General features: G+C 41.5%; 1 protein-coding gene across 1 annotated transcript; it reads left to right on the top strand.

Annotated features, from left to right (window-relative positions):
* Positions 1–213: 213 nt before the first annotated feature.
* Positions 214–4,849, top strand: LOC308413659 (oocyte-specific homeobox protein 4-like; the record flags this gene model as incomplete). Its single annotated transcript, XM_080908705.1, has 2 exons — positions 214–405; positions 4,205–4,849. 2 exons carry the CDS (start codon positions 214–216, stop codon positions 4,847–4,849), a joined length of 837 nt encoding a protein of 278 aa, XP_080764831.1.
* Between the last annotated feature and the right edge of the window lie 10,693 nt (positions 4,850–15,542).

Here is a 15,542-nt window from a genome sequence, read left to right on the forward strand (position 1 = left end):
TCCCAGGGTCTCCTGTTCATGAGACTTCACAAAGCCATCAAATTTCGAGGAGATTTAAAAATCTCTTGTCCTCCAAGACTTTCATTTACCATGCAGTCTACAGATGATGTGAGGAGTCTCTGTTCTTTAAAGTAACAAATTATCCAATCCCCAGTGATTGCAGAAAAGTAAAATTCTCCAGGTGTCTTGGGTCTACCAAGTGAACAAGGTCCCATGGCTTCCCGAGTACCTTCAGGATCAGAAGATTCTCCCAACAATCCAGGAACACAGAAGAAGAAACGAAATGTGCTCTCCAAAGAGCAAAAGCAAGTCCTGCAAGAGCATTTTAAGAAGAACAATTATGTGAGCCAGAAAGAATGCGAGTTACTGGCTCAAAGCCTTGGCATGAGGAAGGAGCAGATCAAGGTATGGCCCCTTTTGGGTTCCCCTCTCTACTACTCAGATAGCCATGCCACCAGGATTCTATTGCACACTTCCTGACTGTTGCATTTTAGTGCCCGTCTATCTATAGCTTTGGGTTTCTTGCCAAAGTTCCAGGTTGGAGAAGGGTGGTAAAGGTATATCCAAGGTTGGATTTACATCCGTCCTAGACTCATTGCAGAATTCTGGTACATAGGGCAGGCATACTGGTACCACACAATGTCAGTGAATCTTAGCAATAAGGGCCAGCCACACAATGTGACTCCAAGAGATACTTCCTTCATCTGTGGGTTTCATGTCCAGCTCTTTCTTATGTTGATGGCTTTCCATATATTGAACCATCCCTGAATTCCTGGGATGAAGCCTACTTGATCATGGTGAATGATCATTTTGATGTGTTCCTGGATTTGATTTGCAAGAATGTAATTGAGTATTTTGCATCCATGTTTATGAAGGAAATTGTTCTGATGTTATCTTTCGGTGTAGGTTCTTATTGTAGTTTAGATATAAGCTTAATTGTGGCTTCAAAGAACAAATTTGGTGGTGTTCTTTCTGTATCTAATTTGTGAAATAGTTTTAAGAGTATTGGTTTTAGGTCTACTTTGGAAGATTGATAGAAGTTTTCACCAAACCCCTCTTTGGGCTTTTTTTTTTTAGAAGTTGGGAAATGTTTAATAACTGCTTCTATTTCATTAGAGGTTATGGGATGGTTTAGATGGTTTGTCTGATCCTGATTTAACATTGGTATTTGGCATCTTTTTAGATAATGGTCCATTTTGTACAGATTTTCCAGGTTGGTCGAGTATAGGCTTTTGTAGTAGGATTTGATAATGTTTTTTATTTCCTCTTTTTCTGTTTTTATGTCTCTTCTGATTTTGTGAATAGAAATACTGTCTTTTTGTCTTCTAGCTAGTCTGGCTAAGGGCACACACACACACACACACACACACACATATATATATATATATTTTTTTTAAAGATTTCGCTACTGGTTTTGATTCTTTGTGTATTTCTTTTTCTTTCTACTTTCTTGATTTCAGCCTCGAGTTTGATTATTTTTTGCCTTGTATTTCTCTTTGATATATTTGCTCTTTTTTATTTTTTTCTAGAGCATTCAGGTGTGCTGTCAACATGTAGGTACATGCTCTCTCCAGCTTTTTTTTTTTTTTTTTTTTTTTTAGGCACTCAGAGCTATAAATTTTCCGTTAGGCAATGCTTTCATTGGATGTAAAACTTTTGGGTACATTTTCTTTTAATTTTTAATAAAATCTAAAACTTATTTAATTTCTTTCTTTGTTTCTTCCTTGGCAAAGTTGTCATCAAGTAGAGCATTGTTCAGCATCCATGTTTATGTGGTCTTTTTGTTATTTTGTTGTTATTGAAAACCAGTCTTAGATGATGGTGAACTGATAGCATACATGGTATTTTTTTCAATAATCTTTTCTTCTGTTGAGGCTTGTTTTGTGAGTGATTATATGGTCAATTCTGGGGAAGGTATTATGAGGTGCTGATAAGAATGTATATTCTCATTTTGTTTTAGAATGAAATATTCTATAGATGTTTGTTAAATTTATTTGGTTCATAGTTTCTGTTAGTTTTACTCTGTGTCTGCTTAGTTTTTCTTTCCATGATCTGTCCATTAATGAGAATGTGGTGTTGATGTCACCCCTATTATTGTGTGTGGTGAAACCTATGCTTTGAGGTCTAGGAATGTTTCTTTTGGAATTTTGTTGCCTTTGTATTCTGAGCATAGATGTTTAGGATTGAGAGTTGGTCTTGATGTGTTTAAACTTTGATGAGTATGAAGAGTCCTTCCTTATTCTTTGGTGACTTTTGGTTGAAAATCTATTTCATTCCTTATTAGAATGTTTACTTCAGTCTTTTTCTTGGGACTATTTTCTAGGAAAAAAAAATTCCAGGCTTTTAACTTGAGGTAGTGTCTGTCTTTGACACTGAAGTGAGTTTTGTGTATGTAGCAAAATCCTGTGTCCTGTTTATGTAACCAGTATATTAATTTTTGTCTTTTTTTGGGGATTTGAGTCCATTGATGTTAAGGCATATTAAGGAATAGTGATGATTTTTCCTGTTATTTTTATTGTTAGAGGAGATGTTTGTTTGACTATCATCTTCTGGGTTTGTTGTAAGATTATTTCTTGCTTTTCCTAGGGTGTAGTTTCTCTGCTTGTGTTGGAGTTTTCCATCTATTATCTCTTGTAGGGCTGGAGTTGTGGAAAGATATTGTGTAGATTTATTTTTCTTAATGAATATCTGTTTATCTATGGTGATTGAATTTTCCTAGATATTGTAGTCTGTGTTGGCATTTGTGTTCTCTTAGGGTCTGTATGACTTCCGTCAATGATTTTCTAGCTTTCATAGTTTCTGTTGAGAAATCTGGTGTGATTCTGATTGGTCTACCTTTATATGTTACTTGTCCTATTTGCCTTATAGCTTTTAGGATTCTTTCTTTATTTTGAATATTCAGTGTTTTGACTATTATGTGCCAGGAGAACTTCCTTTTTTTGTCCAATCTATTTAGAGTTCTGTTGGCTTCTTGTATGTTTATGGGCATCCTTTTCTTTAGGATAGAGAAGTTTTATTTTATAATTCTGTTGAAGGTATTTGCTGGCCCTTTAAGTCAGGAATCTTCCTTATTCATTTATTTTTTTATATACCTATTGTGCTCAGGTTTGGTCTTCTCTTTCTGTCCTGGTTTTCCTGGATGTTTTGGCTTTGGTGTTTTTCATTTTTTGACTGTTGAGCGAATTTCTTCATAGTTTCTTCTGAACCGGATGTTCTCTCTTTTATCTGTTGTATTCTGTTGGTGATTCTTGTGTCTATGACTCCAAATTGCTTTTCCCTGTTCTCTATCTTCAGGTTGTCTCCTTCTGTGATTTCTTTTTTTTTTTAATTACCATTTCCATTTTCAGATTTTGGATGGTTTTATTCAAGTCCTTCACCTGTTTGGTTGATTTTTTAATTTTTCAAAAAATTTTTAATTTTCTTACCTTCAAGAAACATGTTTACCTGTGTTCCGTATTTTCTTAAGGGAGTTATTTATGATCTCCTTAAAGTTCTCTAACATCATCATGATTTGTGATTTTTAAATCAGAATCTTGCTTTACCAGTGTGTTGTAGTATTCAGTGCTCTCTGTGGTGAGGGAACTGGATTCTGATGATTTCACGTGGCCTTGGATTCTGTTGCCAATGACTTACTTGCATCTCAACATCTGCTTATCTCTGTTCTTAGCTGGTCTTGCTGTCTCTGTCAGTGGCTTGACTCTCTTCTAAGCATGTGTGTAAGCACTACTGGGAGACCAGCTGTTTTCTATCAGGCTATGGGTACAGACAGCTATGGCACAGAGTCAGCTCAGGGTTCAGACAGAAACCAGAAGCACCTTGGGCCAGACTGATCCTCAGTTCTTGTGTCCTGATATTTCCAGGCAGGTTGCTCTCTGGCCAAGTGTTAGAGCTGAATTGATGGTGTCACCTGTGCTCTCAGGTGTGTCAGCACTTCTGGGAGAATGGATCTCTGCCAGCGGGATCTGGATATAGAGAGATGTGACACAGGTTCCTGTCCCAGACTGCTCCTCGGTTCCTGTGTCCTAGTGCTCTGGGCAAGACCTCTGGAGCAGAAGTGGTGGTCTTACCAGTGCTCTCATGTGTTTTAGCACTTCTGTAAGACCAGCTCTCTTTCTGTGGGATCTGGGTACAGATTGCCATGGTACAATGTCAGCACAGTCCACAATTGACCTCTTATCATCTCTTCTTTTCTTTGTCTCTCCAGTTGTATTTCAAGAATAGACGAGCCAGAGAACGTGGTAAGAAGTGTCAACAACTGCCTGGTAATATTGAAAGTGGACCTCACTGTCTGCCTATCTACCCCAAAGATACTGAAGTTCCTATTTCTGATTCCAGTATGGATTCTGTGTTCCAGAGACAAGAGGATGCCAGCTGTTCTCAGTTTGTACCATCACGTAACTCACCTCAACAGGAATCCACATTCTCCCTCATTGATCAGCCCTTAGAAGAGGCATCTTTCAGTAAGACCCATACTGACAGGGTGCTTCAGAGTCAGAAGTGTAGAAAACGTCCCAGGAAACCGAAGCACCTATCTAGTGATAGGTCTAGCCTTCCCAATGTTTCTTCCTCTCCTGATGTGTCAGCCAGGGCTGAATCCATATGTGAGAGACACCCAGGTTTAAGCTCTCCTCCTCTCCTCAGACCTTCAAGTCCTACCAAACACCCAGAATCCAGCTTCTCCATTTATCAGGCACCATCAGATTTGAACCCTAATCCTGAAAACTTCTCTTTGAGTAGTTCCCTAGACCAGATGGCCATCTTCGACAATATTGATCGGGCCTGTGACATCTACCTAAAAATAATACAAGGTAGAAAGCAGAAGAAGCCGCAGAAGAAAACTATGGTATAACGGACGATGCAAGGCCAGGATTTCTGTGTTAAACTTTACAGTCCTAAATGCACTTTCTACCGACCTTTGCCTTTGAGGATGTCTTGTTTGAAAGACAGTCTGGTCTCTCTTCTCATTCTCCATGCAGTGGAAGCCCATCAAGTATGTCCTCAGACTCAGAATCCATATTTTCCCCAATGGAGGGACATTTCATGTCAGCTCTTCTCTCCCTCTCCCTCCCCAAGTATAGTTTCAGACCAGGAATGAATCTTCTCCATTGCTCAGACCAATGAAAGTCTCTGATGTGAAGCCCCGATGTATCTACAGGCTGTCCAATCGAGCAGCAGGAGGTAGCATTGTAGGTCAATTACCAGATTGTTACAATATGTGCACAACCATCTGCAGCCCATGATCCAGTCCTAGCCCAAGAGAGAATGGAGGTAACATTAGCCAAATTGTTCAAATGTGCAGAGAGGGAAGTCAGAGACCCTCTCCAGTAGATAGACACGGCCCCATGTGGAGAGACAGGGTTATCACCCCTGAGTCAACATTGCTGACTCAGAAATTTTCCTGCCTAAAAGAATTGCAGAGACAAAAATGGAGAAGAGACTGAATAAAAGTGTCCACTGACTGGCAAACTTTTGATCCATCTCATTGGGTTTAGGGAGAGGAACCAAGGCCTGACACTATTGCTGACTACTGACACTGTGCTGTGCTTTCAAAGAGCAGCATGTCTTGATGTCCTCTGATAGGCCCTACCAGCAGCTGACTGACACATGCAGGTATTGACAGTCAACCATTAGACTGAAGTCAGGAGCCCCAGAGGGTGACTCAGCAGAAGCTTTAAGAAGCTGAAGAGGAGAGCATACCCATCTGAAGATTAGCAGTCTCACCAAGTCAATCCGCTGGGACCTCCAAGTGATTGAGATGCTAATCAGGCAGGATATATGGGCAAGGGTCCCAGGCACATATATAGCAGAGGACTGCGTAGTATGTCCTCACTGGTAGATGCTCCTAATCCTTGAGATACATGAAGCTCCTGAGAAGCAAGATGCCTGGTGTAGGGGCAGGGGGAGGGGTAATTGAGCACTCTCAGATGAAAGGGGCGAGGAGGAAGGAATGGAATGAGGAATTATGGGAGGAGGAACTGGGAAGTGTTCAGTTCTGTAATGTAAATGAATATAATACATTTTAAAAAAGATGATGACTCAGCTGTTCAATACTTCTAGCTCCTGAAGAGGACCCTCGTTGGGTCGATTGCTCTTTCTTCTTTATTTATGATCTGTGCATTGTAATGATTGACTGTAAAGCACTCAGTCATGAAAGTGTTTAAGCAGAGAAGCTCCACAATCAATTGCTGAGAGGCCTTACTCTAGGAGCTTGGGACTTTGTGGTTTCTGTGATTTATTTCTCTTTAAACCTGTGTGAGTAGAACTAGGAAAAATTCACAATGGGCTCGACAGTAATCTTGGAACCAGAGTGAGGCTTGGGGTGGACCAGACAGAACATGGTGTGGGGTATTTTAGCACAGATGTGTGATATCCAGGACGGATTAAGGCTGAGTAGGCCCTCGTCCATCATGAAGGTATAATAATATTGGTCATGTGGACCACACTTTCAATCCCAGGACTGAGATACCATTGGCAAGTGGGTTTCTGTGATAATGAGGCCTGGCTTCTCTGTATAGTGAGATCCAGGAAGTTAGGTACATGTATAAACGACCCTGCTTCAATTTTAAAAAAGAAAGATGGGATGAAATACTAGGTGACAGCAGTGGGCAGGAATGAGAAAGCATCATGAAACAAAGCCCTTTTCTTATGAAATTCAAAGATTGTTCAAGGACAAATTTCTTCTAGAGGTTTCTGCAGGTCAGGGGACCTAGAAGGATGGGTGGGGCTTGGTGGCACACACCTTTAATCTAAGCCCTGGGTAGCTGGCAGAGGCATGTGGATCTCTGAGTTCTAGGTCAGCCTATTCTACAAGTGGAACTACAGGACAGGCAGGGAGTTCTTACAGAACAACCCTGCTTCAAAAATATCAAAAGACAAGAATGATGTCAGATTTTCATATTCCAAACTATGGAAACGATGGCCAGGTTTCCATAAAGTGTGGTTGCAGACTGAGTGTGGCTACAGGGTAGGAATGTTGGCTGAGCGTGAGGGGATGAAAGGAGGGGCCTCAGGGAGGGTCCTGGGTGGAGATTCAGTTAAGGTCAAGCTCTTGGAGTAGAGTCTCAAAACCAGGGTGAGTCTGTGCTAGATATAATAGCCTTATGAATTTTAGGGTAATTCATGAATGCTCTTGTGTAGATAAGGGTGGGATGGGGTCACTTGTATGTTTCCTGTTCCATGGCTTTTCACTCCTTGATTGGAGACAGTTCATCAGAAAGAAAGAGAATCTGTGATGTTTTAAATATTAAATTATTTATTTGCATTCCAAATGTTGCCTCTCCTCTAGGTCTCCTCTCCCAGTTCTTCACCCATTCACACTTTTGGCTCTGAGAGGGAGCTCTTCTTATATACATGCTACCTTAACCAACCTACTCCCATCTCAAACCCTCAAGGGATCTAGGATTTTTAAACATAAGGGTGGAATATTCGATGGCCAGCCTCCTTGGACTAACAGAGCCATATTTACACAGGAGCTGTATGAAAGTTTATTGAAATGTTGAACATACCTATGGACATGGGAGTCAGGCAGGTGGTCAGAAAGAGTGATGCTTCTGACTGATCCCTACTCTATAAGAATTCTAAAGTGGGGCTGGAGAGATGGCTCAGCAGTTCAGAGCACTGACTGCTCTTTCAAAGGTCCTGAGTTCAATTTCCAGCAACCGCAGGGTGGCTCACAACCATCTGTAATGGGACAGGATGCCCTCTTCTGGTGTGTCTGAAAACACCTGTAGTGCACTCACATAAAATAAAAGAAACAAATCTTTATAAAAAGGAATTCTAAAGAAAATGCTGGGTAAAACGCTGTGTAGGCATGGAAGGAGGTCTCTGGAGGTTTCTTAATATGCTTCCTTTTTTTAACAACTTTATTTTAAAAATCAAAGATAAATGTACAAATTTTAAGCATTTTTGCATAAAAGTATACAAATACATTTTTGACAGTGCTTGGTTTTTTTAAAACAACTTTATTTAAAAAAAAAGATAAATAAACAAATTTTAATCATTTTTGCATAAAAGTATACAAATACATTTTTGTCAGTGCTTGGCTTTTTTTTTTTTTCCAAAGGTTTGATAGTGTGCATTAAGGTCTTACTACTTACAATGAGCAAAAAGTACATGTAAAACAGGATGTATTCCGGAATTAGGCAAAGTTTTCTTGGTGTGTAAGGATTGAGCATAATGTTTTTTTTTTCTTGAACTTCACGAAGTCTGAGTTGTTTCTGGGGTGTTCAGAGCTTTCTGGGATTAGTATCCCATTATCAGTGGCTGAATATTATGTCTGTTCTTTTGTGACTGGGTTATCTCACTCAGGATGATATTCTCTAGATGCATCCATTTTCTTAAGAATTTCGTTAAGTCATTGTTTCTGATAGTTGAGTGTGTAAATATAATATATAATAGATTACTCCATTGTGTAAATATACCACAATTTTTGTATCCATTCATCTACTGAAGGACATCTGGGTTCTTTCTAGCTTCTGGCTATTATAAATAGGGCTGCTATGAACATTGTGGTGCATGTGTCTTTGTTGTATGTTGGAGCTTCTCTGGGGTATATGCCCAGAAGTGGAATAACTGGGTCTTCAGGTAAGACTATGACAAATTTTCTGAGGAACTGCCAGACTGATTTCCAGAGTGGTTGTATCAGTTTACAACCCCAACAGTGGAGAAGTGTTCCTCTTTCTCCACATCCTCACCAGCATCTGCTGCCATCTGAAATTTTGATCTTAGTCATTCTGACTGGTGTGAGGTGGCACATTTTTTTAAAATGAAACTTTGTTCCCTCTGTTTTGAAACATAATAATGGTTCCCTTGAAAGTTGTGGTTTAGTCAAGTAACATAATGGTGACTTAGCTAGGCTTTGATATATCCAAGGCAGTGGTTCTCAGCCTGTGGGTCATGACCTTTTTGGGGTGGTATATCAGACATTCTGCATACCAGATATTTACAGTATGATCCGTAACAGCAGCAAGATTACAGTTAGGAAGTAGCGACAAAACAACTTTGTGGTTGGGGGTCATCAGAACACAAGGAGCTGTGTTGCAAAGTTAGGAGGGTTGAGAACCATGTGTCTAAAGATATAGTAAAACCACATCTGGTTTTAATTCATTAATAAAGTAATAATTTAAGAAAGTGGCCAGGCATGGTGGCTTCTACCTGGAGTCCTAGAACCTGAAGCAGAGGAATGCAGTGAGTTTGAGGTCAGCTTAGATTCCATGGTGAGTTCAAGGCCAGCCTGGATTACAGTGTGAGAGTCTGTTTTAAAGAAAAGCAAAGCAAACAGCAACTACAACAAAAAGGACAGAAATCTAAGGGCAATGATGAATTATCCTAGTCCATATTACCCTCTCTGACAGGGAAGTGTTTTATAACAGGAAAATCCAGCAAATGGTGACCTTTAACAGTCATGGGGTTAGGCTGGAAGGCAGGAGGGAATTCTTTAATGAAGAAGAGCAGAGGAAGGGAAGCTGGGAGAGAACTCTTCCTACTTCTCCCTCCCACCAGCGGTGAGAATTCCCCTGCTTCACACCCCTGCTTTCTCACCCTCTACTCTGTCACCTTCCGGCCTGCTCCATGGCTGGAAGGAAGCTGGTGGGAGATGGGCTGGCACAAAATTGTGGTGAAGAGGAGTTGCTGTGGCAGGACAGAGAAGGGCAATAGCAGTTTCCAGGAGGACAGATGATGCTTTGCTGCAAGACCACGGTGTCCCTTGCCAAGCATGAAGAACGCAGTGGGACAATGTCACAGGTTTCTTCATGGCTATGGAAGGATGGCAGAGACCACTCTGGAATTACCCCAGAACAGAGGTGTGCTGAACAGAATGGTGACCACAGAGACACCCACTGCCTAGCTCTGCTCACCTGAACACAGCAAGGATTGTAAAGATGTATATAAGAGGTGGGGAGATTGTTCTGAACTATCCACAACGATCTCATGTAATCACAGGGGCCCCTGTGGAGGGAGGCTTAGTGAAGAGAAGGCGCCTCGATATATTAAAGCAAGCAGCAGGAATGATGAAGTTTAGAAGGGTTGAAGAATTTGCCAGACACAAAGAAGCAAAGGGTTACTGATGCATTCAGAATAGAGGTTGGGATGCAGGGGTCCATCCTTCCAGACGGTGGCGCCATTGAGTCCTTGGCCTCAGCCATTTCCACAAATGCCAGATTACACCAGAATACAAGGCTATGTGGTTTACATCCATAAATTTGTGTTGCTACAGTGTAGTAGGAAGTTGAATTCAAGATCGTAAAAGACCCTGTGCAACCCCAAACCCGAGCAAAGCAATCCCTTCCCCAATCAAACTGCATAGATGCAGCTCAGTCCCCGGTCGACTTACTTCTCAGGCTCAGGTGTCAATCCCGAGGAAGCAAAGATAGTGTTATTCCTAGCATTCAGCATTTGGAAACCCTTTGTTCTCCCCGAGATAGGCATTCTTACCTTCCGGGTGTCAAAATCTTTATACCCTCCCTTTATCAGAGTTTCTTTTTATTTTTACCCCTCCTGTTTAGCTCGCCATGTGGGTCTGCGTCTTTTGAACTCAGAGTGCTGTGCCTTTATCTGGCAAGGTGTGATAACCCTAGTCTGGTAGAAATCCTGGTTCTAGAGGCCTTAACTGGGAATGAGGTGCTGTGGTACTAACAGAAAAAGACTAGCAGGTGTTGAGCCACTGTGGTGCCCAAGTCTTTGTGCTAAGCTCTTCTTATATGGTTTTATTTAACAGGTATGGAATACTACGATTTTCATTTCCCTGCTATTACTTTTATATGCCCAGTATTGTCAAGAGGGACAGGATTGGCTTTCTTAGCCAGCTTCATCTGACTACAGAGGCAGCCAGAGCAGCTGCAGGCACTATCTTAATTAAGATTTCCACTGTTGTGGTAAAACCCCAATGCCATAAGCAACTTGGGTAGGAAAGGGCTTTTTTTAAAAGCTTAGATATTCATGGCATAGTCTATCATCAGAACAGGAGTTCAAGCAGGGCTGGAAGCAGGAGCTGATGCAGAGGCCATGGAGGATGCTGCTTACTGGTAAGCTCCTTATGCCTTGCTCATCCTGCTTCCTTACAGCAAGCACCAAGACCATCAGGACACAGCACACAGCTCCTCACACACCAATCAAGAAAATGTTCCACCGGCTTGTACACACACCAATCTGTTTGCTGGTCCCTCTTCCCAAATGACTCTAGTCTGGGTCAAGTTGACATAGAACCAGCCAGCACTGGTATAGTCTCCTCAAGGGAGACTGCCTGTCCCTGTCAGTCAGAAAGAGGACACAGTATCACTGGTGTTTTCAATATTTACATTCAAAAGAGAATATGCATCAAATCAGATAAAGCCAGAAAAAAGCTAATCCTGAAAAACCCAAAGAAATGGCGTCTCACTTTGTAGGCATTGCTGGAGACTGGTTCCTACTGTGAGGTCAAGCCCTCGCTACATCTTACTTACGTAATGTAAGTCCCCACTCATTCTGAACACAAAGGCTCAGAGTAGCTTCTATGGCTTGTAATGTTCTGCACAGAAGGGTTTATGTCCAACCTAAATCTACTAATTCCATGGAGTCACTGGTAAATATGGAGTCTAATATATTATTATTGGTAGATAAAGAGAAGCCAAGCTAAGTACAGTTAGGATGGAGCTTTTCCTGTCTTCCCTGAGCCCTTCCCCAGAGTCTTAACTTGTGTTTGTTATTCTTAAAGAACAAAACTGCACTTTCTACCATTAGCATTCCCTTAACCCAGGGAACTGATGCCTTCCTTAAGCAAATGGTGTTGATTGATCAGTGAGTCTTTGCCAGATGCTGATTTTTTAAATATGGGAGAAAAGCTGGGGCGCAGTAAGTCTGATCAGGCAAAAGTTAAGGGCTACATGGTTCCAAATCTGTTTAACGAAACAACATTGCTTTGTCATTGGCAGGTCTCCTAGGTTTATGGGTTTGCTCAAACTGTGATGGAGAAATGATTCTCATATGTAGGATGTTTAAGTAAAGCAAACCTGGCTGTTCTTCCTGTGTTGGTCTTTTTAAGATGTACTGCCTTCACTATTTAAATGAGTTCAAGTTTGTTTCTTTAATGGCCTTTCAGTGAAGCTTATGTTGACCTGGCTGCTCTGCACTCCCCATACTGTAATGGTAGAAAGAGATACCAATACAAATGAGCTCATCTCATGTGGTTGAAAAGGCTACATTTCTATTGACTTTAACTGTAATATAGTTAAAGTCCTTGAGGTTAAAAAGAAACCAACTCAGCAAACACATTCTTTCCAGTGTGTCTCTATCTGTATTAGTTTGCTGGGTGGTTTTGGAGCAGCATGCATGATATTTAGGATGGAGTAAAAGGATGGTCACCACCAGAGGACTGAGAATCCCACCCTTCAACTGTTCTGCATGGAGGGCAGGAAGATGTGCTGGAGTGGCAATCCAGTGGGAAGTGGATTATGACTTTGGGATAAATGCCTAGTTCTGTTGGCCATAGAAAGTAGCTTCCCCTTTAACACCGAGTTTGGAAGCTGTTTCAAGAGATGGGGTGTAGAGCTGCTGGGAGACTTTAATGGAAGTGGCCAGGAATGAAAAACAACAACAACAACAATAAAATCAAGGTAAAATACCTCTACTGAGAGAGGAAAAGAGGTGGGAGCTGTCTCCTCCTCTTTATTCCTCTTTTACTCTCTCTCTCTCTCTCTCTCTCTCTCTCTCTCTCTCCGTGTGTGTGTGTGTGTGTGTGTGCATGCCTACCTGTAACTCTAAATGCATGCAGTATTTGGAGGTTAATACCAGGTGTCTTCCTCTATTGCTCTCTGTTTTTGAGGCAGGGTCTTTCTCTGAATTAGAGACCTATTATTTTGGTGAGATTGGCTAGCCAGCAAGCTCTGAGATCCATCTTTCCCTTCTCATAGACATGTACCAAGGTGCATACCTCCTATTTGACTGCCGGGGATACAAACTTATTCCTTATACTTGCAGTGCAAGAACACTTTCTCCACTGAGCCACCTCCCAGCTCCCATTTACTTTTCTTTTGAGTGGTAGTGTCTGAGTGTAACTACATGCACTGAGTGTTTATGTATGTGCCTGTATGTGTAAAAGAATATGTGTGTTTAAAAGTGAAAAAACAATGAGGATAATTATTAGCTTATAAGATTTGGCCTGGGACACCATTGTGTGCTGAAATACTCTGGCTGGCTCCAACGCCTCTACAGGCTGATTCATTCAGACTGACTTCTTTCTGCTTCTGACTGAATTGCTCTGCTTGAAAAAAAAAATGCTTCTGAACTCCACAAACTGAGATGCACTGACTTCAGTAACTGGACAGAACTGCACAAACTCAACTAGACTCCACAGCATTCAACTGGACTGCACCAGACTCAACTGCACCAAACTGCAGTATCCTACCTCTGACTTCGTCTGTCAAATCTTTCTGTGATTCATCACTTTGTCAGCCTCTCAACTCAGACATCACTGTTTAGAATTAAAGGTGTGTGCTAAGGGTGTGTGTCTGTAATCCAGCAAGATCACACAGACCTATCTTTTTGGGGATGATCCCTTGCCAGAGTAGCCATGTTGCTAGATCAACATTCCTCTAGAGCCCTGGCTGCTGGTATGAAACTCAATTGTAGACCAAGCCTCAACACCCAAATCAAAAACTAAAACAAACAAACAAAAAAACCCAAACTTTTTTGATTTTGTGCACCAGTGTTTCATGGGGCCCTGGCTGACTTTAAACTAGCCAAGGCTGTAGCCAAAGCTGAGTTCATATTTCTGACTCTCCTGCCTCTACCTCACAAGTGCTGAGACCACTGGTATTACCCATCACTCCCAGAGGGTAGGTGTGGTGTGCGTTTGTGTGCTTCTGTGTATGTGTTTGTGAGTGTTGTGTGTATGTGTGCAGGGTGTTTGTAAGGGAGCTTGAAGGGATGTTTGTGTGTAAGGGTGTGTATGTGTATGGGGGTGAGGGTGTGTGTGTGTATATGTGTATGATGTGTGTGTGTGTGTGTGTGTGTGTAAGTGAAGCGGAGGCTAAAATCCAACTCCAAATTTATTCATTAGGCTACCTACCTCATTTTTTTTTCATTTTAATTTTGAGAAAAGGTCTTCCATAGCTCATACTGGCCTCAGACTTACCAGATAGCTGAGAATAAACTTGAGTCTTTATCCTCTTGTCTCCAGCTCCCAAGTGCTGAGATCATGAGTCAGCACCAGCATACCTGGTTAATGCAGTGCTGGATACCGAACCCAGGTCTTCGAAAATACTAGGCAAGCAATCTACCTCCTGAGCTACATCCCCTGTTTCTTCCTTGGTTTTCTAGATCAGGTGTCTCACTAGTCTGGAAATCGCCACGTAAGCTAGGATGGCTGTCCGCAAGCCACAGGGTTTCAGCTGGTACTGCTTCTCTAATTATAAATTGCACCATAGCCATTTGTTTAACCTGGCTTCTAGGGAACAAATTCAGATCCTCATACTTGCAAAGCCAGCAGGTTACTGAATAAGGTGTATCTTTTGGATGTACCATTTATGAGACAGGAACTTACTACGTAGCCCAGACTGGCCTCAAACTCAGCAATGCTCCTCCCTCCACCTCCCAAAGGCTGAGATTGCATTCAAAGTCACACTTCGACACTAAGTGCATGTGTTACACATACTGTATGTCCAAATTACAGATAATAATAGATCATATAAAAGTTTGTTATATTTGTATTTAGTGTTATTTAATATACAACGTTTATGAACATATTTACTATATACTTTGTATATTCAAAGAATAAAATCCGGTGCTATCAACATGCACATTATACCAGTGTTTATGATTTTTAAACAGGGCACTAATTTTAAACACATAAAGTATGAGGCCTGGAAAGACAGCCCTGCAGTTAAGCTGCTCTTGCAGAGGACCCGAGTTCTATTCTTCTATTCCCAGCACTCATATGGTAACTCACAAGTTCCCTCTTCCTCTGTAGACACTGCATGCACATGATGCATATGCATATACTCAAACATATGCACATAAACAAATCTTAAAAAAAAAAAAAAAAAGAGGAGCTGGAGCTGGATGCAGTGCCCCGAGCCTTTAATCCCAGAACTTGGAAGGCAAGGCAGGTGAATCTGAATTTCAGGGCAGCCAGGTATATGGATTGAGTTCCAAGAGAGCCAGGACTACACAGAGAAACCTTGTCTCAACAAAATAAGCAGGAGGAGAAGAGGGGCTGAGAAAATGGCTAAACAGTTATGAGCATTCATTGCTCTGAGGAACAGGTTCAGTTCCCATTTCCCACATTGGGTGATTCTACCTATAACTACACTCCTGGCCTCCAAAGCAGCTATACACATACATATGCACTCTTACCCACAAGCACAATCTCTCTCTCACTCAGGCACACACACACACACACACACACACACACACACAAAGACTTGTACACACTAATGTGTGCATATACATGCACACACATACACATAATTTTTAATAAGAAGAACATATTTTAAAAAGGAGGGGGATGCAGAGGTGGAAAGTTGCCTCAATGGTTAGGAGTGTTTGCTTCTCTTCCAGAGAACCCA

This window comes from Micromys minutus (genome assembly GCF_963924665.1).
Source record: "Micromys minutus genome assembly, chromosome: 32".
Classification (NCBI taxonomy): Eukaryota; Metazoa; Chordata; class Mammalia; order Rodentia; family Muridae; genus Micromys; species Micromys minutus.